This window comes from Adiantum capillus-veneris, chromosome 19 (genome assembly GCF_014529385.1).
Source record: "Adiantum capillus-veneris isolate H3 chromosome 19, ASM1452938v2, whole genome shotgun sequence".
Classification (NCBI taxonomy): Eukaryota; Viridiplantae; Streptophyta; class Polypodiopsida; order Polypodiales; family Pteridaceae; genus Adiantum; species Adiantum capillus-veneris.
The window spans coordinates 44,264,324-44,291,481 of record NC_140949.1 but is presented as its reverse complement, the minus strand read 5'-3'; the positions used below and the strand labels follow the sequence as shown (position 1 = coordinate 44,291,481).

The 27,158-nt window shown below is 44.0% G+C and overlaps 1 protein-coding gene across 3 annotated transcripts in view; it reads left to right on the top strand.

Moving 5' to 3' along the window:
* Nucleotides 1-4,807: 4,807 nt before the first annotated feature.
* APG2 (Sec-independent periplasmic protein translocase) overlaps nucleotides 4,808-27,158 on the top strand; it is a 55,096-nt gene continuing 32,745 nt past the window's right edge. The window contains exons 1-4 of one of the 3 annotated variants that reach the window (XM_086490546.1): nucleotides 4,808-5,250; nucleotides 5,955-6,244; nucleotides 6,328-6,618; nucleotides 8,540-8,695. In XM_086490546.1, the coding sequence (XP_086346672.1) occupies nucleotides 4,992-5,250; nucleotides 5,955-6,244; nucleotides 6,328-6,618; nucleotides 8,540-8,695 (996 nt within the window). In that variant the 5' untranslated portion in view covers nucleotides 4,808-4,991. Of the gene's footprint in view, nucleotides 5,251-5,951; nucleotides 6,245-6,327; nucleotides 6,619-8,539; nucleotides 8,696-27,158 lie in introns of all 3 variants that reach the window. The other 2 variants (XM_086490545.1, XM_086490547.1) reach the window with 2 other exon arrangements.

Below are 27,158 nucleotides of genomic sequence, written 5' to 3'. Positions count from 1 at the left end.
ATCTTCATTGCATCACCTAGGTCACAAGGAACACAAAGATTGTATTGTAACAAGTCTCTCTTGATGGGAGAAATCATAATACAAATGCCTATTGGAGGGGGGACGGACTCCACATAAATCCAGTCCTCAACTGTTATCATGTTCTCTAAATTCTCTCTCTTGCAAAAGTATTGTTCATGCCAAGTTAACTAAATGCTATGTTTATGTTGTTATCTTCAGTTATGTTCACCCGCTATGCTTACAAAGTAGTTTATCAAAAGTACTCTCTCTAATTTCCTCTACTCTCAAGTTAATAGGCCAATTCCATTACAATTGTATTTTGGGTAAGATACATCATTTGAAGTTTCCAAAGGATGGTTCGATTAGGGTTATATGCAGGTTACAAATCGTGCATAGTGATGTTTATGGGCCCATGCAAACTCCGTCCTTGGGCAATTACCTTTACTTTGTGACTTTCATTGATGATTACTCTAGGCATGCATGGCTATATCCACTTAAAGCGAAGTCCAAAGTGTTTATGTACTTCAAGAAATTTTGGTTATGGCTGAAAATTTCTCTAAATGTACTACTATGGGCACCCTCCGTTTTGATCAAGAGGGGGAGTATATGTCTTATAAACTATTGCATTTTTGGCTAGTTGTGGGATAAAACACCAATGTACAGTGCAATATACACCTCAGCAAAATGGTGTTGTTGAGAGAAAAAAACAAGTCACTTATGAAAATGGCACAATTTATGGTCAAAGGTCAAACTTTGCCTTATTCGTTTTGGCTTGAGGCTATCATGTGTGCCACTTATGTACTTAACAGGTGTCCTACAAAAGCTTTGCAGTCTACGACTCCATATGAAGTATGGCATGATAGAAAGCCATCTATTGATCACATGCGTGTTTTTGGTTGTTTGACTTATGCTTCGCTGCCACAAATGCAGCACAAAAAATTATTTAGACCTTGTTGTCATGTACTAAAGACAATAATGTAAGCTCACAAGACATTTATGATAGTTTTCAGTGGTGGAAATTTGAATGTAAATTCAAATGAGGCAAATGTACAACCTACGGGGTTTCTAAAAACGTTACAGATCATACTATTACTGATGCAAATGTACAGATGTGGAAAGGGCTGAGAATAAGCAGGTTAGAGACATGCCAAAATGGATGGTGCATACTTTGCATGCCAGTAAATGTTGGGGTGGTAAAGCCCAATGTGCCACGCCTAAGTGTTGGACGGCCGGACATTAACCGGGAACTAACACTGACCATGCATTCTACATAAAACAATAAGGACTCGTAACGATAAAACAGTATTGTGTTTTGAGTCTACCCAAAACATGTGACCCCTATCTTCTTCTCTCATCTCCATTGCTACACACACACACACGCACACTCTCGCTCGTGCACTTCAACTGGTATTAGAGCTAGAGGATCAAAGGCACCATTGGAGCTCAGCAGGGAAGTAGGCGATGAAGAAGTAAAAAATTGCAGCACATTTTTGCAGATCTGTTTTGGCCTACCAAAAGGTTTGAGTTCACGCCGATTCCCACAATTCTTGTATGATTTTTTTTCCTCTTCATCTTTGAAGAAGAAAGTTTTCTCAAAATCTTCACCAATTTAGAGAAACGTCAGTCAGACTGCCTGTAGGTCATGTAGGACAGGCTGCAGATTTTGCAGATCAATCTTCTTTTGGTTAGAATCAATATTTCAAGAATGATTTCCGCCAATTCTAACCATATTTGCGTGATCTACAACTTTACAAAAGGAAATTTCTGAAAATTTGGCATGATTATAGAGATATACAGTTCAGATAGCATGGTGGTGTACTCTTGTCGATTCTTCTGCGTACAGGTTTTCATTGTAGTCTCTTTTTGCAATCTCTGTCACATGCATATTTGGTGTAAGATCTTGAGGGTCTGTTAAATTAGACAAACTGCCGCAATGATTACAAAAAAGGGTTTATTTGGTTGATGTCAGATCTTATGCGGTTTATTTACTGTGATGGAAATATGCAAAGCCTATTGTTGAGGGTCGTGGTAAGGTTTTATTGACCTAAGGGATTCTGAAATGTGGAGATTCTTTCGATGATACAGATTTTGGAGTGAGCCCCCAACATCCCCAGAGTTTTGGCATCGACATAGGATGTATGTTTATGTGGTTGGTGCAGCATTAGTGTGCATCTGCTGACCCGCCATTGTTGGCATTGCTGTCATCTTTATGCGTATATGTTTGACAATGTTTAGTTGGTCAGAGACACCATTCTAGAGTTGGAGACACTAACAATAATACTTTTTTGAGCTTCTATCTTTCTAGTTTAGCCACTTGGATCAGTGTTTCAGTCATTGTACACATTCAATTTTGCAAGGGAGACTCTCAAAAAGAAAATCAGGTTTTCTATCATCTTGTTTAGTGTAGCGGATCTACCACTTTTGTTCCTTGTCAAGTGATGGATTCATCGTCAAAGAAATTCTTGTTCAACATTGAGAAGTTAGATGGCACTAACTTCCCATTTTGGAAGGAACAAATTTACAATGTCTTAGTACAAAAGAAGCAGATCTGGCCGATAAGGATGAAGGGGATAAAGCATGAGGATATGGATGAGTATGATTGGTAGGAGTTGGATGAGCTTGCCAGGTCCACCATCATGCTGGCTTTGTCTAAGAATGTGTACTTCAATGTGAAAAAGACTAGCTATGAGCTGTGGAAGAAGCTATGTGACTTGTATGAGAAGCAAAGTGCAGTTTATTGGCTAAAAAAGTTGGTAGATTTGAAGATGGATGAGGGCACACCCATGTGCAACCATCTCAATAAGTTCAACACAATTTTCAGTCAGCTTTTTGCGCACGGAGTCAATTTCAACGATTCAGTCAAAGCAATGTTTTTGCTAGTTACATTGCCTGAAAGTTGGGATACTTTTTACATAGCCATAAGTAACTCATCACCTCCTGATGGTTTAACATAGCTTGATGTTGAGGACAGTTTGCTCACTAAAGAGGTTAGCAGGAAGAAAATTGATGCTTCTCGTGGTACTAGGAATGCTCTCATTGTTCGTGGTCGATCACAGGAAAAGGGCAAGCCATAAACACTTCGGACTTCGCTTTAAGTGGATACACCCATGCATGCCTGGAGTAATCATCAATAAAAGTCACAAAGTAAAGGTAATTTCCCAAGGATGGAGTTTGCATGGGCCCACAAACATCACTATGCACAAGCTGCAACCTGCATGTGGCCCTAACTGAACCATCCTTTGGAAACTTAGAACGCTACATCTTACCCCAAATACAGCCTTCACAAACATGTTTGATAGGTGCTTCAAGAGGCGGCAAAGAAGCAACCATATAAGATTTCTCCAAATGCAGCAAACTAGATTACTAGGTCATGAAAAGCTTTATGTAGTGTTTCATTTGACTAAAAACGTTCAAAAGTATGGATACAAGGCAAGATTGGTTGCTAAACGCTAAGCACTAACACAAGGTCTTGATTACAATGAGAAATTTAGTCCATTTGCAAAGACTCACATTAGTGAGAATGGTGATGGACATGGCGAGTTTGGATGGTTAAAAGTTGTGGCACATGGATGTTAAGAATGCTTTTTTGAATGGTTAACTTGCAAGAAGAAGTTTACATGACACAACCTAAACGTTATAAGCATCCTAATTTTTCACGTTATTTGTGTAGATTGAAGAAATCACTTTTTGGTTTGAAGTAGGCACCTAGTGCATGGTGTGAGAAGATAAGCACGGTCCTATGATGAAGATTGATTTCAAGTAGTCTAATGTGGCCGAGTCATTGTTTGTGAAGCATATTGACGGAGAGATTGTTACGATGAAGATTGATTTCAAGTAGTCTATTGTGGCCCAGTCATTGTTTGTGAAGCATATTGACGGAGAGATTGTTGTTATTGTCATTTATGTTGATGACTTGATTCTTATCAGAAGCCAGAATAGGGATTTTTTTGTTGTCTCAAAAAGAAGTTGAAGGAGTTTGAGATGAAGGATATGGGAGAGTTGAGATATTTCTTGGGCATTGAAATCATTGATATAGTATTGGGCATTTGGATGACACAAAGGCAATATGATTTGGATATACTTGAAATGTATGGCATGTCAACATGTAAACTAGTTAACACACCACTTGATCAAAGCATGAAGTTGTTGGGATGATGGACACTACATTGAGAATGTCACTATGTATCGCAAGATGGTGGTTGGAAGTCTCATATATTTGATAATTACAAGACTAGATTTGATATACATAGTGGGTGTTGTGAATCAATTTATGTGAAAGCCATATAAGAGTCATCTTGACGAAGGATGAAGGATTAAGAGATAACTACTACCAATTTTGGGATGTTCTATGAGAAGAATGCACAAATTTGTCTCTGTGGTTGCACATATGTAGATTCAGTAGGAGATATTATGGATAAAAGATCTACGAGTGGTTTTGCATTCTCTCTTGAAAATAGTATGATTACTTAGAATAGCAAGAAGCACCCACTATGGCATTATCAAGTACAAAGATTAAACGTCATGGAGCAGCTATGGCAATATGCAAAGAGTCATGGTCGGGTAGACTTTGGTATTGAGATTCCAGATGGTATGATGATCTACTGTGACAACACTAGCTCTGATATTTCACAATGGCATGCCCAAAAAGCCCCCACTCAAATGCCTTCTTACAAGAGATACAATTTTTTTTCCCATCATTATCTTGCCATGTGGCATTAATCGACAAGCTTCATCTAACGTCCACAATTGCTTCCAATAGTGCCATGCTTTACTAAGGAGGCTAGAAAACCATGTATATACAACAATCTTAAGAAGAAATGAGTTGAGAGCTCAGAAGTCTGAGCCGTGGAAACACGTAATCGTTACAAGGATAGACGCCATCTCTTCTTCTCCAAGGTGTCAATTACTTGATCATTGTTCTGTTCGCTCTCGTTTAAACCCCAATCGTATCGCTTCATTAAGTTCTCTTGGCTTGGAGGCGAGAAAAGGAAATGGCTGCAGTTGGCTACTTTCCTAAAACACAAATTGCTTCAGCAGCTAAGCTCTTTGAGGACCCTTTTCATTCTCATATCTCTTCAAGAAGATGTTTGTGGGCTTTTCCTGCCATATCCAGGAATTCCGTTCTAAGAACAGGTGACAAAATGCAAGCCGTTCTCCAGCGGCACAGAATGGCTCCTCTTTGTCGAGCTGAAAGCCAAGATGAAAGCTCAAGTTCCAGTGTTGGATCAGCAGTTGAAGAAAGACCAACTGGTAGTCTTTCAACGTCATGCATTTTTGAGTGAAACCTTTTGTATCTGCTGTTCATGCCCGAGGTATTCTGCATGTTCACATTCACATGGGCAAAGGTGAGGGGAGAAAGTTAGTGTTTTACCTTGAGGTAGGGTGCAAATCGAATGGGGCAGTCTTTTATCTCATTTATGCTATTTTTTGAAGTCAGAGGCTTCACTAATGCCCTCACACCAGTTTTTGGGGGCTAGAAACAATCGGATGAGATTAGAGTTGTTCTAGATTTGCGGTACTGAAGACCACTGTTATCGTGTTCTTTTCATGTTATGGCTGTCTCCAATTGATTTTTTATGTGGGAGCGTTTTTATATGTTGAAGTACTATTGGGCACTTCCCATTTCTTGTTCTTTTGTGTGTTGCGCAGTTACAATCTAGGGCTCCCTTTAAGGAAACAGTCTGACGGTGGACTCTCTGTAAGAAGAACCTTTGAACTAAGTCCTTCCAACTTTCCTTTGTAGTTGTCCAGAAACATATGATGATTCTATGGGCATCATACTTGCACAAAACGGCTCTGAAGTTTCAGCTGATGGTTCAAGTTCCACATTGTGCCTCAATTCTTTATTTGTTGCAGAATGAATAAAATCTTGTTTGAATTAGCTTTGTACTTGACTTTAGAGCTTCATTATATTTTGCCCATGGTATGAACAATCATGGTTTTGTTTCCAGCAGATTTGCAGGAGGAGGAAGAAGATTCAGCAAATCAGGGCCCTGGGAGCTTATCATCTTGGCTTTATCCGTCAAAAGATGATCTTCCAGATGATGTGGAGATGAGCCTTTTTGATCATTTGGATGAGCTTAGAGATCGCATACTTATATCAGTGGCAGTTGTGGGTGTGGCCATTTTGGGTTGTTTTGCTTTTGCAAAGGATCTAATTGTATTTCTGGAGGCACCTGTATATTTGCAAGGTGTTCGCTTTCTACAGCTTTCTCCTGGAGAATATTTTTTCACAACCATCAAGGTAAGGCTTTTTGCGGCAGCTCGCTATGGTTGGAAAGTCAGATAATCAATCGTGATAGTTTTTGAATGTTTATTTTCTTGCAGGTTTCAGGTTACTCTGGTCTTCTCCTTGGAAGTCCTGTGATCCTTTATGAAATTATTGCTTTTGTTCTCCCAGGACTTACCCGAAGTGAAAGGAAGTTTCTTGGGCCCATCGTATTGGGCTCATCTCTTCTGTTCTATACTGGACTTGCGTTTGCTTATGCAGTACTGGCTCCTGCGGCCCTCAATTTCTTTGTATCATATGCAGAAGGAGCTGTGGAGTCGTTGTGGTCTATTGATCAGTATTTTGAATTTGTTCTTGTCCTACTGTTCAGCACTGGTTTAGCATTTCAGGTGCGTGTCTCACAAGTTAGGTTGGCATTTTGTCTCTTTATCCTTTTCCGTGTTCCTGCTTCTATTAAGTGGCATTGGCAAGCATAGTACAAAGTTGCTGGTCAGTCCTATGTTTTCCTTGAAAAGGATAAGTGACTGATATGGCTAGGATTTTTGTGCTTTTTTTGGTAGCAGCTCTTTGTCTTTTTGTACGATTCCTTGGTGATTTGAGTACAATTGGTTTGGGCAATTATGGTGAAAGTGGCGCAGGAATCGTGAGTATAAAGTGCTGTGCTGCTGCAGATGGATTTCGAGGTGCCCTGAAGTTGGTTGGTCTTGCAAGTTGTGTCTAGTGATGGATGGAGTAAGGGAGGGGGGGGGGGGTGTGAGTGGTTGGTTATGGAAAATAGATATTTTAGAACATTATAAGTCTCCTGAAATATCCATCTGCCAAGTTGGACTGTTAGAATCTGTAAGGTTCTTTTTGCACAATAAGCTACATTGGTGCAGATGGCATTTTGATAGGCTGCTTCGATGTGGCAGTTTGGGCCAGTCACCTTCTGGTCACTAGTCATCTCAGGAAAGCTGAATTTCTTGTACCAAGTGCATAAGGGGTCTTTTTAATTTATGCTTTGAAAAGCCTGTTCTAAGCACGTAGGGGGTCATTTAAATTGCTTATTTTTGTGAATTGCACACTGAACCGAAGGCTTCCCACTAGCTATTTGAAATTGATTACCAAAAAAAAGCGCGCGTTGCTGGCAGTGCAGTAGCCCTCTATCGCCCATGTGCACCCTCTTGAAAGTTGATACCTGTAGCAATGCAATTGCAGCCTCCCAAGTCCTGTGCAGCCTGTAGAGCTCATTTAGGGGACCCCTAATTAGCACCAATTTTAGGTGAGGGGCTGTCCATCATCAAGGCTAGCAGTCTGCTTTGGCATTGAGCTACCTTGTACGGCTGTAAATCAGCCCCAAGTACCTGCTTTTTGGCAGTAGTGCGGATGCATTGTAATTTCCGCCCATCTTCTACCTTTCAACCCTTAAATATGAGCCTTTCAGCTGAGGACTAGGTGAGTTGACGGCTAGGTCTCCATTGAAGGTACCATGGCATACAGGATGGAAAAGCTCTTGTACCTCCATTGTTAATGCAAGGAAAGCCAATACTGATAGCGTGGCTGCAAACCCTAAACTTTCAAGATTTTCGAAATTGAATTCCGTTCGCGTCAATGCAAAGGGCTCGTCGAGAGGTTCTACTTTGATTTTTGCAGCATTGCCAAATTCTCAATGGTTGAAGAGATTTTTAGAGTTCTTTGAAACAGGGAAGACAATCAAAAAGCTTGTTTTTTGGCTTTTTACATAAAAAACGCACATTGCTATTGCTTTTGGATGAGAGTTGACCTTGTATTGCTTTTGGGATGTGCTTTTAAAGCACAAGGGACTTTATAAGAACCAATTCTATGTGCTAGTTATTATCACACAGATGTACCTTGGAGCCCGTGAAGTTCTCAAAGGAAGAGCACTTGGGAGTTGTAACCTACCTTAGTAAAGAAACAAATACCCTTTGGGGACGCTCGTTTTGAGGGCCAATGCTTCTGGGAGGGAAACTCTGTCCCTCCATTGCCTTGTTGCAGCCCTGCAGCTCCTTTTCAAGTTCAATTGTGTTTGTAGCATTTTTGTCAGTTTACTGCCTTTATAAGAACCTGAACTGTGTGCAAGTTATCACACAGATGTCCTTTGGAGCCTGTAGAGCTCTAAGAGGAGGAGCACTAACTTTTGATTAATAAAGGAACAAATACCCTTTGGGGGCGCTTGTCTTGAAGGCCATTACTCTTGGGAGGGGAATTCCGTCTCTCCATTGCCTTTACTTTGGTTTATTGAAGTTCCTTTTCAACTTACAGTTGTGTTTGCAGTTTTTTTGTGATTAATACAGGTTTATTTTGGACCAGTGGATTTACATCATGAAGCTACCTCATTTAGATGTTCTCTCGAGAATACCTTGGTTTTACAAGAATTCGGCAATTTTGGACTTCCGGCAAGAAGATTGTCACTTTGACACAGGTGTTAAGGCAAAGCCCAGGCAAGATTCCCAATGTGTTAGCCATGTAGGTCATTCAATCCCAGATGCACTAACTCGCAGGATGTTTCAATTGGATGTGAAACCGAAGGAGAAACTTGAAGATTCCTGAACTATTATGTAGCTTTAAATATTTTGTTTTAAGCATCTATGGACTTGCAAAAGTTGTTGCATCAGCACTGCAACGTGCACACCTGAAAGACGGTGTTGTATCAGTTTTTATTTTGAGAGAGGATTTGAAGTTATGTTTTGAATAATTGATGTGCGACCCTGAAAGAAGGTGGTCATACGTTGCTCTGCGGGTTTGAAAGATGGCCATTGCATCAGCTCTCTGCACACATTTGAAAGACGGTGTTGCAACTTGCAGCAGATTGTTGTTTTACTGCTCTTTGTCACATTAGGCTGCTATGTGGATCTAAAAGATGGTTGTTACAACAGCCAGCAGGTTTAAAATTTATGTTGTGAAGTGTTTGTTGTAACAAACTTGGACATCCCAAGTCTAGATTCTACCGCGACACAACAGAGATTCACTTTAACAAAAAACGACAATGCCCGGCGTACTTCCGTGCCAAGAGGTATTGGCCCCAAAGACTGGCGCCCCTATCGGTATTTCTTTTTATATTAATCTATGTGCAAAGTACAAGAGAGTCGGCGGGTACTCACTCTCAGACTCTGCGTCCATATGCTTTGAGGAATGAGTCCCAAAGGGACTTATTTATTCTTACAAGGGATGCCCAAGAGCAGAGCCCCAAAAATTATTAAGTCAAAAGCAATATTCTCCAAAAGCTTCTCAACTCAAAAGCTTTAATCTCCAAAAGCCGGGAGCCTGCCATGTCACTAGTTTGTGACATACCCCCTCTTGAAAGAATTGTAATCGCCCTCGATTACGCCTACAAAACAAACAGGGGCCATGTCATTGCCTATGAGAGCCGATTGTTTTCAAGGCTGGAATTGACAGCACAGATTTATGAGAAAGAGCTTTTGGCGGTTATCCATGCTCTTACTTAGTGGCGACATTACCTACTGGGAGCCGATTTTACGGTCTTCACTGATCATTAGAGTTTACGCTATTTCTTGTCACAGAGGCAGCTTTCGGAAAAGCAGATGCGATGGGCTAACATCTTGTGACAGTTTCACTTCGAGATTGTTCATGTTCAGGGACATAAAAACTTGGTGGCAGATGCTTTGTCTCGGAAGCCCCTCGTCTTGGCTATTTCCACAATTCATCATAGAAGCTTCGAGGACATGGTTGATCAGTACGTCAAAGATCCGGATTTTTCCGATGTATTCACTCGAATACAGAATGGGGAGGTAGTAGCGGGATATTCCACACAGGATGGCTACTTGATGAAGAAAACGATGTTGTGCGTTACACAGCCGTTCAGGGAAAAGGTTCTGATTGAGTGCCTTTGTCCATTTTTTACGGGTCACCGCAACATCGACACCACCTTGAAAGGTGTGGAGCGTTACTTCTTTTGGCCGAGACTCAAGAAAGATGTGGATGACTTTGTACGCAGGTGTTTAGTATGCAAGAAGGTGAAGTTTGACAGGCATAAGGCACATGGATTGTTATCTATTCCCACCTTCCCCTAGAAAAGTATTGCGATGGATTTCATTTTTGATCTCCCAAAGACACAGAGTCGGCATAATGGCATTTGTGCTGTCATCGATAGATTTAGCAAGCAAGCTCACTTCATTCCAGTGAAGAAAACAGTCAAGCTGGATCATTTAGCACGACTGTTCATTGCACAGATATTCAGACTACATGGCATGTCTGAGACAATAGTCTCCGACAGAGATCCTTGATTCACGAGTTTGTTTGGAGGGCTATTTGGGAGAACATTGGCACACGGTTGCAATTCTCGTCATCATTTCACCCGCAGACAGATGGGCAATCTGAGATTGCAAATTCAGTTATTCTGGATTTATGGAAGTCTTACATTTTAGATCAGAAGACTCAATGGGATTTTTTTTTGCCCTTGGTGGAATTTGCTTACAATAACAAGATACACTCTTCAACTGGGAAGGCGCCATTTGAGATCATTGAAGGTGCTCCGAAGGTTCCACCCTTAGCGCGAAAGATAAGATTTTTGAAGCCGACCAGTACACGAGGGACTTGGACATTGCTTTTGCCAAGATCCGGGAGGCTTTAGTGAAATCTCAGGAACGAATAAGAAGGCAGTAGATAGACACCGTCGCGATTTGAAATTAAAGGAAGACGATTGGGTGCTCTTATGTCCTTCTTTTCTTGGGAGCTCTATTTCTTTCTACTTTCATTGATGGAGGTCTGTTGAGTTCTCTGAGTTAAAATCTCACCAGTAGGGTAAGTCAAATTTCCCGAATATATCGAGAAACCCCGTTTCGCATGACCCATTAATTCTTGAATAGAATTTGACTTTTGTTCAAGGCAGTAGTCTCGGATCTCTGTAGGGAGTCCGCAACAGAACCGTTCAATCTGTTCCTTAAAAGAGACCTTCTTAAATGAAGAGGTTGGTGGAAAAGAGTCCCAAAATCTCTCGCAATAAGCGTCCAAAGAATCTCCCTTGGTCATCCGAAGATGGTTCCAAGTGGTTCGTATATCTCGTTCGTACTCCCGAGTCAACCAAGAAGATATAAAGAGCCTTTTGAATTTCAACCACTTGATTGGAGCTTCCTTCCTCAAAAGAAGAGTGGACCACCATGTTCGATGTTCAAGCATTGCCTTTAGAAAAGATGCAGCCCTCCTAATCTTGGAGTGCGCTGAGTAGTGTCCTCCAGAGAAGGCTATGTCAAACTGTTGGATTAAGGCCAAAGTTCTCAGAGCATCTCGGAACCCAGAAAAGGATCCAAATTTAATCGACTGTCCACCTTCTTTGAATTCTTTTGCTTTCTTGCTTGTCTTTGAGGAAGTCATATTGGTTGGCTCTGTAAAAATGCTTCTTCTTTGCATAAAACATATAGTCATCGGAGTCCGAACTGCCAAAGGATGACTCCTCTGTAGAACTGTTAGAAATTGAGCGAAATCTGGGTTTCCTTGCCTTTTTCTTGCCCTTTCCGAAGCTTTGCTTTTGCATCGCTTTTTGCCTTTTCTGTCCTCCTCGCTCCAGTCAGAAGAGCTAGAAGATGTGTCAGAAGAGGAAGAAGAACTGGATAGTCCTTGAAAGCGTACACGCTTCTTCTGCTTTCTTGCAGATGTAAAAGAAGATTGACGGCCCAAATAACCAGGGTAGTCAGTCCTCTTCTTGCGCTTTTTCATTTGCTTTTTGAATTGATTGTTCGCGTCCAAAATGTTAGGTGCAGCGGAATGAATGTTTGAACTTTGCTCAAGATGAGTGCTCCGAACTGTGCTCAAGGTTCCTTTTGTTCTTATGGAAGGTAGAGCCTTCCGTTCTTAATGAGAGAATGCTATGATCACAAACAAAGTGAATGGACATTGTGCGTGCAAGTGTATGAGAGTGAGAGATAGAGAGAGAAGAGAGATATGACACCAGAGATGTTGTAAAACCCTCCTCCAAAGGCCCCACTCTCGTCGGAGAGAGTGGTCTACTTATGATTGCACAATCTGGTACAAACTGTATGCATGGGACTGATGCAAGTCTAGGCTATGTCGGCGATGATGACGGTGATGACGAAGTCGACCTAAGGGCTGAAATCTGCAATCTTTCTACTGTTATCCAAAAACGCTATGGGCTGAAATCTGCAAATCTTGTATCTGCTGAATTTTGACTGTATGTCGATGACGATGTCGATGGTGACGATGCGACGACGACGCGCTGAAAACGCAGATGCTGAAATCTGCGTTTTCCAGGCTGAAACTGTAAACCTGGCGGAAACTGACCGTACGGCGAGGAACTGCTGCGAGAAGGTGAGTTCTGCGAGGTTTGGGACTTGATCTGCGAGTACTCTGAAAACTGAGAACGCTGATGTTCCTTGACTCTCCGTCGCGGAGAATCTGCAAAATGCTAGGGTTGGCTGCAGATGCAAAAATGCTAGGTTGTTGCTGTGGAGCAAAAACGCTAGGTCTCTTGGGGGGGTTCTGCTGAGAAGGTGCTTGTTGAGCATGTGCTCTTGCTGCCTCTTCTGCCAAATAGTGCTAGCTCTAGTTTGCTTATATACAAACTTAGCAAAATTGCGCTACCTACTTTTGTTGGAAAGTCACTTGAATTAATAAGTGAAAAATGCCAAAAAAAGGTAAAATAGGCTAAATTCACTGGAAAAATCCCGTAACTGATTCTAATGGATTCTGATGGAAATACTGATGATCATGCTGTGTGCAACCAAAGGATATGCATCTATGCTAAGTGACTGGGCATGCACGGTCTACGAATAGACTCACAAAAGTGCCAGATCACTTCTAATCTAGACTGACTGGACTTGACGGAAACCCTGTTATGGTGTAGCTTGTCCACGGACACATAGGGTTGGATGTGTCACGTGACATCCCCTCCTTTTTAAAGTGAGGTACTGGTACCGAACTGTATGGCATCGAGGGAGATCGCCAATAGCATCCGGAATCTTGGAAGGGACTCTTTGCCGGCCCACTCTGATGTGTGGGTCGTGCGGTACTTGAACTTCATAAAGGTCTACAACGTTTGCTTCTTTGGGTTGCGCCGAAAGCGACACAAAGTCTTCTGTGACTCCTTCGATGCTACAACTTCGTCTAGAGTCGTGCTTCTTTCTTCTTCAAGAATCTCCATGGCTGAAAATTCCTGAAACCATTTCCAACACAAAACCATGAACATATCTATTTCATGTAAAGTGAGTGGAAAAAATCGTGTCTTCCTCAAAGACTGTGCATGCAATGTAGATGAACCAATAGACGGAGTGCGAGGATGCCAAACCGTTCACCACACACACGCAAACAATGATATCGAATCTTTCTCTTCTGATCTAAAGCAATCAACTGTGGCAATTCACAACGGAAATGCCCATGCTTCGTGCTCATATTTTCATGTGTTGTTTCTACAAATGTGTCATGCCAAGGAAGAGATAGGGAATGTGGCTTCCTTGAATGCATACTTTTCAGCTTTTCATGAAAAATCCGCATACATTCGTGCTCATCCATGAGTGAAACGTGCGCAACGTACAATATATCATGCCTAAGAAAAGGGATCACATAAAGACGCTGACTAAAATACAGGAAACGATCACGAATGAAACACTCGAACAATGCGTGCGTATCAATCATGCGAACACATAATACTTTCTGTGAGGGTTCTTTGGACCTAGGCTCGAGAGCCAAGATCGCTTCTTCTTGAATGATCGAATCGTCGTGTGGGGGTTCTTTGGACCTCGACTTGAAAGCCAAGATCGGTTCTTCGTGATTGATCGAATCTACAACGAGGTTAGCTTTGCTAGAAAAAGCATCCACTAACACATCATCCTTGTGAACAATCACATCATCTTCATGCAACTCATCATGCTTGTGAGAAATCACATCTTGATCATGCAAATCATCATGCTTGTGAGAAATCACATCTTGACCATGCAAATCATCATGCTTGTCAGTGTCATCCAAATCATCATGCTCATCATTATAATGCAAATCCTGTGTGTCTTGCTTTGGAGAAGAAGAGACTGAGAGAGTCTCCGTCTCCTGAATCTCTTCAATCGGCGTCTGCACATGAGAGAATAATATGACAAACTCTTGCATGCATTGATCTATCTGCGCTTCACGCTCTGACCGTCTTTCTTTGCGCTCGCGAGCCAATTCGGCTAGTCTTTCTGTGGACTCGCGATCCAATTCTGCGTTTCTTTCGGTGGCCGCCAAGCGTGCTTGCTCGCACTCATGCTCTATGGCTGCCATTCTTTCTTCGTGCCACACTTCTCGTTGTCTACCTTGTCGTACCATCATGTCCATCATTGTCTTGCACCAAGCTTCCATAGGATTTGGTGCAATCGTTGACGTAGATGGGGAAGGGGAAGGGTCGGAAAAACCTCCTGGTGGGGAAAATTCTTCTTCGCCTCTCTCATGCTCATCACCTCAAAGCGAAGTATTCATTTTGCTTCGGGTGACGACCATTCTGAAGTCATGGATTCTTGTGGGTTCTTGGGGTCTTGGGTTCTTAAGTTCACGAGGAACTTGGGTTCTTGGGGGTCTTGGGTTCTTAAGTTCACGAGGAACTTGGGTTCTTGCGGGTCTTGAGTTCTTGAGGTTTTCTTTCGCTTGCAAACGGCGTTTGAGAAGGATCTTCTCTTTACCCGAGTTCTTCTCCTTTCCGGGGGCGCAACCCTTGGCGGCCTTGCGCTCACACCAAGGTTGCTTTTTCCCACCTCACGTCGATTGGCCGGCCGTTAAGTGCACGGTCCGCTCTCAATGAGTGAAAAGAGACACAAGGGGAGGCTGGACAAGCCCTTCTATTTTGGGATTCTTGTCACTCTTCAAAACACGATTAGGAATCAACACGCCCAAGCGAACTTGGGTTCGTGTGACCTCAACAAGCAAAAGAAATTCTTGTGATTCTTGTGGTTCTTTCCTTGAGTGATACAGAACACTGCCAAAGCTCTGATACCAATGGTAGGTGTAGCGGAATGAATGTTTGAACTTTGCTCAAGATGAGTGCTCCGAACGTGCTCGAGGTTCCTTTTGTTCTTATGGAAGGTAGAGCCTTCCGTTCTTAATGAGAGAATGCTATGATCACAAACAAAGTGAATGGACACTGTGCGTGCAAGTGTATGAGACTGAGAGATAGAGAGAGAAGAGAGATACGACACTAGAGATGTTGTAAAACCCTCCTGCGAAGGCCCCACTCTCGTCGGCGAGAGTGGTCTACTTATGATTGCACAATCTGGTACAAACTGTATGCATGGGACTGATGCAAGTCTAGGCTATGTCGGCGATGATGACGGTGATGATGAAGTAGACCTAAGGGCTGAAATCTGCAATCTTTCTACTGCTATCCAAAAACGCTATGGGTTGAAATCTGCAAATCTTGTATCTGCTGAATTCTGACTCTATGTCGATGACGATGTCGATGGTGACGACGACGTGCTGAAAACGCAGATGCTGAAATCTGCGTTTTCCAGGCTGAACTGTAAACCTGGCAGAAACTAACCGTATGGCGAGGAACTGCTGCGAGAAGGTGAGTTCTGCGAGGTTCGGGACTTGATCTGCGAGCACTGACTGCTGAAAACTGAAAACGCTGATGTTCCTTGACTTTCCGTCGCGGAGAATCTGCAAAACGCTAGGGTTGGCTGCAGATGCAAAAACGCTAGGTCTCTTGGGGGGGTTCTGCTGAGAAGGTGCCTGTTGAGCAAGTGCTCGTGCTGCCTCTTCTGCCAAATAGTGCTAGCTCTAGTTTGCTTATATACAAACTTAGCAAAATTGCTCTACCTACTTTTGTTGGAAAGTCACTTAAATTAATAAGTGAAAAATGCCAAAAAAAGGTAAAATAGGCTAAATTCACTGGAAAAATCCCGTAACTGATTCTAATGGATTCTGATGGAAATACTGATGATCATGCTGTGTGCAACCAGAGGATATGCATCTATGCTAAGTGACTGGGCATGCACGGTCTACGAATAGACTCACAAAAGTGCCAGATCACTTCTAATCTAGATTGACTGGACTTGACGGAAACCCTGTTATGGTGTAGCTTGTCCACGGACACATAGGGTTGGATGTGTCACGTGACACAAAAGCTGACTGATCTACGTCTGAACCACCTCTTTCAGTTCTTGTTCTGTAAACATCCTCAGAGAAGGAGGTTTCTTGATTGCCGGTTTGATGGGTGGTTCGGTGGCTTTCTGCCATTGAGTGTGCACTTTAGCAATGGATTGCTGAGACAAAAATTTTGCAAATTGAGGGTCCTTCGCAAAATTAATCGCCTGCTTTGTGCATTTGTCGTCTTGTTGTCGACGTTCCATCTCTTCAAGTTCGTAATGAGTAGGCAGAGGTGGCCCGTACTCTTCCTCTGGTAATTCGGTTGAATCTTCTTCGTGATCTCCTCCCGCATCAGCAGATGCAGAAGAAGTCGACCTATTCTTTTTGGAATCCATAAGTGTTGCAAGAAAAGGATCGGATTTCCCGGTAGAAGAGAAATCGGCGGTGCTCTGATACCACTGTAACAAACTTGGACACCCCCAAGTCTAGATTCTACTGCGACACAGCAGAGATTGACTATAAAACAGTTCACAAAAGACGACATTGCCTGGCATAGTTCCGTGCCAAGAGGTATTGGCCCCAAAGACTGGCGCCCCTTTTGGTATATATTTTTATATTAATCTCTATGCAAAGTACAAGAGAGTCTGCGGGTACTCACTCTCAGACTCTGCGTTCAGATGCTCTAAGGAATAAGTTCCAAAAGGACTTATTTATTCTTACAAGGGATGCCCAAAAGCAGAGCCCCAAAAGTTATTAACTCAAAAGCAAACTTCTCCAAAAGCTTCTCAACTCAAAAGCTTTAATCTCTAAAAGCTGCTAAATCAGCCAACGTAATTTTCGAAAATCTGTACATACTGCCACGTCAGCAACTCAGCACGTTTTGCGGGACTTCCACGTCAGCAATCAGTAAAAATTGCGGAGGTTCGTACGGCACTGCCATGTCAGCGTGTCGACTCGTTTTCCGAGCTGTTGCCACGTCAACAGGGTGTGTGTGCGTGTGCGTGTGCGTGGGAGCCTGCCATGTCACCAGTTTGTGTCATTTGTCATTGTGAGTATATGCGAAATCTATTGCAAGAATGTGTTTGTGATTGATAGTATATCTGCAGTATACTCACTGATATTCATGTTTGGAATCTATTCTAGTGCATCATGAGTACCTGTTACAGTTCAAGTTAGAACAGGGTAAGATGAGTAGACATACCTTGGTGCATGTAGAACATCAATAACAGTTTAAGATAGAACTGGATGTTATGCTTGGATATGGTGATTCAGAATGGATTCAACACTACGTTGAGAGCCATCTAGTGTGTGTAGACATCTTAGTCATTGGCCGTTAGAGGTCTTGTGTGATGTGGACAATGATGAGCTCTCAACGGTCATTGTGGAAGTTGAACGTTCTAACAGTTGTGAGATCATGTTTGAAGCTGAGAACTCCTCCCAAGATAGGAAGCCCCCCTCCCGCTCAATCCTCGGAAAAGAGAATTGAGTACCACCAGAAAGAAATCTGAGACAACCTGGAGTAAAACTGCTTTCTCTATAACTGCAACAAAACTTGAATCTCATGGAACTCGAGACTCAAAGAGAATCACACCATCGGTAAACTCGGATTGCTAAGGATAGGAAACTCTGAAAGGTGGTCACCTAAGGATCATGTTTGCCAAAGAAGCGGTTGGGGTCCAACAAGAACCTAGCTACTCAAGCAAACTCCCTGAGATGATAGATCAAACCAACTGTCCGCCACTCCTCTGCATCTGCCAAGATCGAACCTGTAGGTACAATCCAATACAATATGCCAAACTGCATATAGACTTGGAAGAGCACATATACTCCCACTGTTGTAACTTGCTTCCTTAAAATCTTCACCAAAACTATCCTTTGTACGTGTGCTGAAATGAACATACCCACTACTGAACTATGCAATCAATACCCAATACACAACATGATAGCAATACTCTAAGGAAGAGTAAAGGAAGTGGCTTGGTGAAGAAGCCCGTGAAGTGCGTTGGGGCTGATCTGTAACATGCCAAAAAGCTGGGCAAAAAACTGCAAGGGAAGGATGTGCTTGGAGCTCTCCAAAGGGATGTATGGAAGAAGCCTCCAAATGTTGCTGACTGCGGGAGTAGGAACCAGATGTCCCCACCAAGTGTCGACATCAAGTGCAAACCTGTCATCCAAAGGATCTTGACAAATCTGTTGTGGATCATCAAGAAAACCGCACATTGAAGGTTGCAAACATGTCTCAAGATTGGTGCTGACAAGCTCACAAAAGGGCAAAGGAATGACCAAATCTATAGGGCCACACTACCATCGGGGAAGGAGAGAACATGGAGAAAGGAGAAGTCCACACTCCAACAAAACCTCCTCAAACTGTTGTCATTGTCGGCTAAGGGCCTGGCACCACATGCTTCACCTCTAAACCTCATCCAGGAAAGTCGGATGATCAAACAAGTGGTTCTGAAGATAAAAATATATTCCTTTGCCTGTCAAAGCCAACTCCAACACATGCAGTGGAACATGCACTTGAACTGTTGTATACGGGATGAACAAGAGTCAACTGAAGCCGGAACTGGAACTTCCATCCTCGGATGGACAAGAGAAAATCAAAGAACATCCTTTGATTCAAGAAGGAAAGAGATCTCCCTCTGTCATCCATAATCCACAATCTGGTACAAAAGTGCAACTGAATCATCAACCTGCCACCCATTGGATAGGTAACTCTGTCGACAATTCCAAGAAAGACGTGCATTTGCAAAAGCCACAACAAATCTGCCAATCCATCTCTCAAAGCAAACACAGCCATAGAAATCTGCTAAGATCCTACTTCTGTCCAAACACTACTCTTGGAAGAAGAAGCTGGAAATGAATAGCTCCCCCTCTGGATCCAACAACTGCATGCTTGCTCCCGTTGAAGGCGCATCAACATGACTCCATCTGGGAAAACCAAAGCAATCCAGCACCGCTACACATCGTGAAACCTCCATCAGGTTCCCCTCGGTGAAGAGAGGTCGGGGTAAACAACGGTAAAGACGAGGAAGTCGTAGACGAGGGTCCATAGCCTCCACATACCGAAATTTGCGCCAAACTTGGAGAAAACCAAGAAAAATAGCAAGCTTCTTCTCTCTCAATCACGCATACTCACAAGGGACGCCCATTTTTGGGCTTCTCGTCCCCACTTGCCATCCCGCCCTCTTTTTATACTAAAAATCCATTTGAGCCCCATCCCTCGTCCCTCGTTCCCCGTCCCCTGACGCGTCCCTTGTGACTATGCAATCAAGTCCAAAACTGTCACAGAAATGGAAGCGTGCTCTTAGTACTTTAAAGTTAAATTACTTTTTCACGTAGGATTCTGCACGACATAAAATGAGAAAGCAATGCAAAAATATTACAGACACTAGGGACTTGACGATGAGCTAGTCCCCCCCCCCCCCCCCCCCCCCCCCCGCGCCCCCCCCTTCTTGAAGGAGGTTTGTATTATTTTTTGAACTGTTACAAGCACGAAAACTTGAAATAGTATTCACTGTACATGTCCCAAACTCTTTCTGATGCATAAAAATTACACCACCGTTGTTTCGCCATTTTGTACGGCTAGTGATTGTCCCGGGTTGGCCACCCATCGCACATCATGTAGATTGCATGGGCGGACACTTTAGCATGTGTACGGCCGGTCATTTTTTGAGCGTGGCTGGGTGCACACATTTTTAGCCATTTTTGGGCTTTTATGTTTTTTGCACCAGTTAAACATTTTGCCCTACCTCAACCTAAGATTCTATCAATAGAATGCTTAGGGTCTTGTAGTCATTCAGATTGTGTATTGAGAGCATCATTTGCAGAGCACTTGTGTTCTCTCTCTCTCTCTCTCTCTCTCTCTCTCTCTCCAGCGTTTTCGGCGCGCCTGGCTCACACCCTCTCCGTTGCTCACTCTCACATGGTATCAGTCGCCAAGCATTGGAAATCTGCATTGATCTCCCTTCCAGAGGCTAGCGCTTGCATCTCTGGCACCACCCTCCATCGCGGGTTATCTGCAAAAATCAGCCTAGCGTTTTCTGAAGCCCTTGCGTTTTTGCAGCAACTGCCAGCGTTTTTGCATTCCAAGCCTTGATCTGCAACCTTCTTCCCCAGTGCTTCCTCTCTGCAGCCAAATCGCAAAAGCTCAGCCTTGCATTTTTGCAAGCTGCTAGTGTTTTTGGTGGTCCTGTGTTATTTGACAACTTGCTGCGTTTTCCCTTATATGCAAAGCTTGTGCACACGAGGAAGCGGTTTTCACTTGCTTGGAGAGTTCTCTACTGCTAGGAACTTGCAGATCTACACCTTGGCCAGGTATCTACACCCAATCGGCACCATTTTGGTACTTATTACTTGCTGTTTTTTCTTTGTTTTCAGCCCTTAGACGACTAAGAAGTACGAGAACCCCCTCCTCTGACACTCTACGACGCTCCTGTACCGATCGGTGGCGTACAGGCACGCTGAAATCTCTATTATAGCAGCGGTTTCAGCACCCTTTGCAGCGTATTTTAAGGCTGACAGCAAGCTGAATTTTTATCTTTTGTGCGGTTGATCACTCCCTTGCTCGTCAGGACACCATCCGGTTGTTATTTGAGTGGTTATTTTGGACTGCTACAGCATTGGAGACGGTACCTTCGTCGGCGACTTGCGATCTTATCGATCTACCTCTGGGACTACTCTTTGAGCACCCGACATGTCGACTCCGAAGCAGAAGGGACAACAACAACAGTCCCAGAAGGGGGCTACTACGTCTTCTGTGTCTACGGCCACTTCCACTTCTGTGACTGCGTCGGCATCTGCCAACGCTACATCCAACAATTATGCCCTCACCCAGTTTGCTGAGGAGAAGAAGTTGGATTTACACAACTATTTTGTGTGGAGGACACGAGTCCGCACAATCATTGCCCACCATTGACTCTGGGAATGGTTGAATGATTTCATCCATTCGGCTACGAAGCCTTCCCTTCCCACCGCTACTCAGAATCAGATCGACGAGTGGGTGGATCGAGACATACGAGTCTTCACCTTTCTTATGATGAACCTCTCAGACCGGATCACGAAGGAAGTTTCCAAAGAGGAGCATCCATATCCATTGTGGAGATGGATTCTTGACTAGTTTGAGGAGGCCTCGTTTGCTAGACAGATCACACTTGAACAGGAGTTGTACAACCTCTAGTTCAAGGTTTTCAACTCACTCGATGGGTTGACCCGCTGTATGCAGGAACTCTGGGACGACCTTGTCTCTGCCAGATGCGACATCACCTCGGCACGCATGGCTGGCCTCTTACTATTCAAGCTTCCCCCACGCTTTGATCCCTACTTTCAGAGTTTGCTCACATCTAGACGTACCTCTTTTCCCACCTGAGATGAGATTCTCCCTTCCCTCAGGCAGATCGAGGGGCACTCCGCATTCCGAGCGAGGGGTGCTGTTGATGCAGAAGGAGGGATCAGTTCAGTGGAGGCGCTTTACGTTCCGCACATGGCCTTCAACCTCCTCTTTGTGTCGAGTTTGGACTCTCAAAGAGCTGACATACACTTTGGAAGTGGGACAATGACCATTTCTAATTCTACGATAGGTACTATCCTTGCACGCAGTGAGCGCGATGGTTCCCTATACCGCCTCACTGCTCTTCTGCCTCGGACCACGGTGTCTACTTCTCTATGGCATGCACGATTTGGACATCTATGCTATCAACAGCTTTAGCAGGCCGCTAGGACCTCTATGGTGGAGGGTTTACCAACGATACACTTCTCATCAGGCATATGCAAGGCTTGCCAGATGGGCAAGCAACACAGGGTTGCCTTTCCGAAGCAGGCATCCAGCAGAGCTTCGGCACCACTCGCACTTGTTCACATTGATCTATGTGGCCCGATGAGCACTTCTTCATTTTTTGGCTCACAGTTTTGCTTGTGCTTGTGGATGATTTCAGCAGGTACACTTGGGCTTTGTTCTTAAAGCTCAAGTCGGATGTTTTTAGTTTCATTCGAAATTGGAAGATGATGGTTGAAAAGGAGAAGGACTTGCATGTCAAATGTATTCTCTCAGACAAAGGGGGTGAGTTCACCTCGAAGGACTTTGCACAATTGTGCAAGTCAGAGGGCATCCATCGCCAGTTGGCTACTCCTTACACTCCTTCCCAAAACAGCGGAAGAATTGGACTATCATGGAGATGGCTCGTGCGATGCTTGCGCATGCTTCTTTGCCTCGGGTTTACTGGGCAGAGGCGTGCAACACGGCGACTTACATCCAGAAGCGTTCTCCTACCCATGCTTTGCAGGACATGACTCCTTATCAGGCTTACTACGGGCGCAAGCCCTTGGTCTCACACTTTCGAGTTTTTTGGGTGCTGACCTTTCTCCATGTGCCAAAGGAGAAGCGACATAAGTTAGACTTCAAGGCGAAGAAGCTCATCTTCCTGGGCTATTCACAAGAGTCTAAGGGATATCGGCTTTATGATTCTGACGCGAAGACCACCACAGTTAGCCGTGATGTGACTTTCATGGAGCTTTTCATCACACCTGGAGAGGGGGCAACATCCAAGCCTATACCTTCCCTACCTCCTCCTCGTCCACCTCCTACACTTGATCCTACCCCTATCCCTGTTCCTGTACCCTTTAGACCGCAACCAATAGCTTCACCCGATCATGCCATGTCAGATTCCAATTGTGATATGGATGATAGTTCTCCTCCGGTGGAGACGGTCCCACCTCGCAAGGAGGAGGTGGTACTTGGTTGGCTCTACTCTACGGCTTCTTCCTCTGGAGTCACGAAGTTACCAGACTCGCCAAACCCTGGACAACCTCGACATTCTGCACGCCTCAAGCAGAGGCAAGTTTATGACGGCGCAGAGTTCGTGAACTTTGCACTTATGTCCGAGATTCACGCTTCACCAATTGAGCCTTCCTCGATGGAGGAAGCACTCCAACATGATTGCTGGAAGCGTGCCATGGAGACAGAGTTGGACGCTATCGAGCGGAATAAAACCTGGACTTTGGTTCCCAGGCCCAACAAGCGAAAGCCTGAAGGTGGTTTCTACGAAATGGATTTTCAATTCAAACCACAAGGCCAATGGTTCCCTTGACAAACACAAGGCGAGACTTGTTGCTCGAGGTTCCACTTAGCGACCAGGCGTGGACTTTGACGAGATCTTTGCTCCCACCGCTCGCATGATTACCATATGCACAGTGTTTGCTCTTGCAGCCAACTTTGGTTGGCCTATCTTCCAGGTGGATGTCAAAAGTGCGTTTTTGAATGAAGATTTGGATAAAGAAAGTTTATGTGGAGCAACCTCCTGGGTTTCGTATACTAGGCAAGGAGGATTCAGTCTATCAATTGTGGAAAGCATTGTATGGACTGAAGCAGGTTGGAGGACGTTGGTACCTCACACTTGACGAGTTTCTCGTGAAGCTGGGATTACGACGTACCTCATCAGATTCCAACTGTTATGTTGTCTCTGATGGCTCTTTGGTTGCAATAGTGATTGTCTATGTGGACGACCTCATTTTCACAGGCTCATGGACCAGTAGGATCAAGTTGATCATGAAAGCTATGGAGATGCGTTTCGAGATGACTGATCTTGGGCTTCTTCACTATTTTCTTGGATTCGAGATCTTTCAGACACTAGACGACATCTTCTTTTCTCAGCGGAAGTATGCGAAGGCTATCTTGGAGAGATTCTAGATGACAGGCTACAGACCGATTAACACTCCTCCTGAGCTCGGAGAGAATATATCGATTTACGATCCTTTCCCACGGATTGACTTAAAGCAGTATAGGAATGCTGTTGGTTGCCTTGTATGGCTGACTTATTCTCGACGAGACATTTGTTACATAGTTTCTGTCCTCAGTTCCTTCAACACCCAACTTGGTCAGCGACATTGCCAGTGTGCCCAACGTACTTTGTGGTATGTCACGGCACCTTGGACCATGGTGTGTTCTATGGTCTCTCCAAGGGTTGCACCTTACTTGGTTGGTGCGATTCAGATTGGGCATGAAATCCAGATACTCGGTTGTTAGATGCAGTGGAAGTGAATGCTGGTAGTGCTCAGGGCTCAGGATGAGTGCTTCGAATTGTGCTCAAGGGTTCCTTTTTACTTATGGAAGGGAGAGCCTTGCATTCTTCTTAGAGAGAGAGTGCAAGTGCAATGATCACAATCAAATTGAATGCTAGTGTGAATGAAAGTGCTGAGAGAGAGAGAGAGAGAGAGAGAGAGAGAGAGAGAGAGAGAGAGAGAGAGAGAGAGAGAGAGAGAGAGAGAGAGAGAGAGAGAGAAGAATACGACACCAGACGGTTCTTAAACCCTCCTCCAAGGGCCCCCCTCTCTAGGGCGAGAGAGGTTTATGCTATAGATTGCACAAATCTGGTACAATGTTCTAGATGTTGTGGACTTGGTGATGACAATGTCGGCGATGATATTGTCGCCGACGACGACGATGGTGTCATCGTCAAGATAGGGATCTGCGACGATGGCGACGAAGGTGTCGTCGTCAAGATAGGGATATGCGATGACGATAACGAAGGTGTTGTCGTCAAGATAGGGACTACGCTGACGATGACGATGTCGACGACGACGTGTTGGACGACAACGGCGTCAAGGCTGAAAATTGAAAGCGCTAGATGCTTTGCTGGGGATCTGCTGCTGTGGCGGTACTGCGGCTTGAATCTACAACTGCTTCGCCGGACTAGGGCTGAAATGCAAAATGGTTGGCTGCTCTTGCTGAAAACGTAAACGCTAGGCTGATCTTAGTGAATTTTGAAAACGCTAGGCTGATCTAATACTAGATGGGTAATCTGGCAAGAATCTGCAATTAGAGGATGCGGGTTCGTGTGAGGCAACTGAAAACGTTGGTGGTGGTGGTTGAAAACACTGATTGCTTGAGGCTGAAAACACTGGATTGATCTTTGAGAAAACGTTGGGACCTGTGGGTGCTTGCCTGCTCTGCTGCGGGTGCCTGCCCTTCTGTGTCGTGCTTCTTCTACTTCTACTGAGTGCCCGATGGTTTCTTTTGTAGCTCTTTAAACAATTTGCCCTACCTACTTTTCCAACAAAAGTCACTTATTAATAAATAAGTGAAAAATGTGTACTTTGGCAAGAAGGGTTCTAGTCTCTGGAAAATGCTCATGATGGGTACTGAATGTCGTGCTAATGATCATGCTGTGTGCAATCAGAGGGTATGCAACTATTCTAAGTGCTTGGATATGCACAGCCTGCACACAGGCTCACAAGGGTGCCAGAACACTTCCTAGGCTAACCTGAACCCCAGAACTGGGATAGCTTGTCCACATGCACGTCCACATGCACATGGGGTTAGACGTGCACGTGACATCCCCTCCTTTTTAAAGTGAGGTACTGGTACCGAGCTGTATGGCTTCGAGGGAGTGCGCCAACAATTCCTGGACTCCTGCGGAGAACTCTTCGCTGGCCCACGATGATGCGTGGGTTGTGCGATACTTGAACTTCATGAATATCTGCAATGCTTGATTCTTTGGGCCGTGCCGAAAGTGACACAAAGTGATCTGTTGCGGCTTCAATGCTTCAACTTCGTCTATGGTCGTGGGTCCACCTTCTTCAAGAATCTCCGAGGAGAAAAATTCCTAAAACCATTTCCAACATAAAACCATAAACATATCCATTCCATGTAGAGTAACTGGAAAAATACTATTCTCTCTAAATGATTGTGCATGCAATGCGGATGAACAAAGTGACGGAGTGCCAAACAGTTCACCAAACACACACAAAAAGTAGGATCGAAACTTGACTTTTTGACCTAAATCTATCAACTGTGGCAAATCACAACGGAAATGGAGATGCTTGATGAACAATCTTGATGGTGCTCTTTCTGAGATTGTGTCATGCCAAGGAAGAAACATGTAAAAGCGATTGACAAAACAAACAATGAGGAAACAATGTGAATTCCTTGAATGCAAACTTTTTTTCTTTTTGTGAGTGATTCGCATACATCCGTGCTCATCCGTGAGTGAATCATGTGCAACGTACAATACGGCATGCCTGTGAAAAGGGAACACATAAAGACGGTGATGAAATACAAGAAACCGTCACAAATGAGAAACTCGAACAATGCGTGTTGATTAAATCATGCGAACACAAAATACTTCCTGAATGGGTTCTTTGGACTTCGACTCAAGTGTCAAGATCGGTCTTGCGTGATTGATCGTATCTGCAATGAGGTTAGCTTCACTAGAAACATCATCATTCAAACCATCATCCTTGCGAACAATCACATCTCTATCATGCAAAAAATGTGCTTGTCTGACTGTTTTTTAGACGTGCGTGTATCGAGTGATTTGTTATGGCGCGGAAATTATGGGGGCCCACGATCAACGTGTCCTTCACTCTCTGCAACGCCTCGTCGCCACCGGGATGGGAATGTTACTCGGGAAGGGAGCAAGGTCGACCTCTGTAGGGACGACAACTCTCCACCACGAGTTTAACATCCCACCCGTACCTGCCTTTTGTGGATAAGCTTTTGAGTTATATTTTTGGGGCTGTGCTTTTGGGGAAACCCTTGTGACAATAAATAGCTCTCTTGGGTCTCTTAACTCAGAGCATCTGGACGCAGAGTTTGAGAATGAGATCCTAGAGACTCTCTTTGTACTTTGCGCACATATTAATATAAAAAGAAATACCGAAAGGGGTGCTAGTCTTTGGGGCCAATACCTCTGGGCACGGAACTACGCCGGGCCGTGTCGTCTTTGTGAACTGTTTTGAAGTGAATCTCTGTCGTGTCGCGGTAGAATCTTGATTGGGGGTGTCCAAGTTTGTTACAGTGGTATTAGAGCACAGAAAGATTCTTCTTCTACGGATGATCCGATCCTTTTTGCAACACACGCAGATTCTTGTGAAAGAATCTTCGTGTCCCGACCTCGGACGTATTAGCCACTCC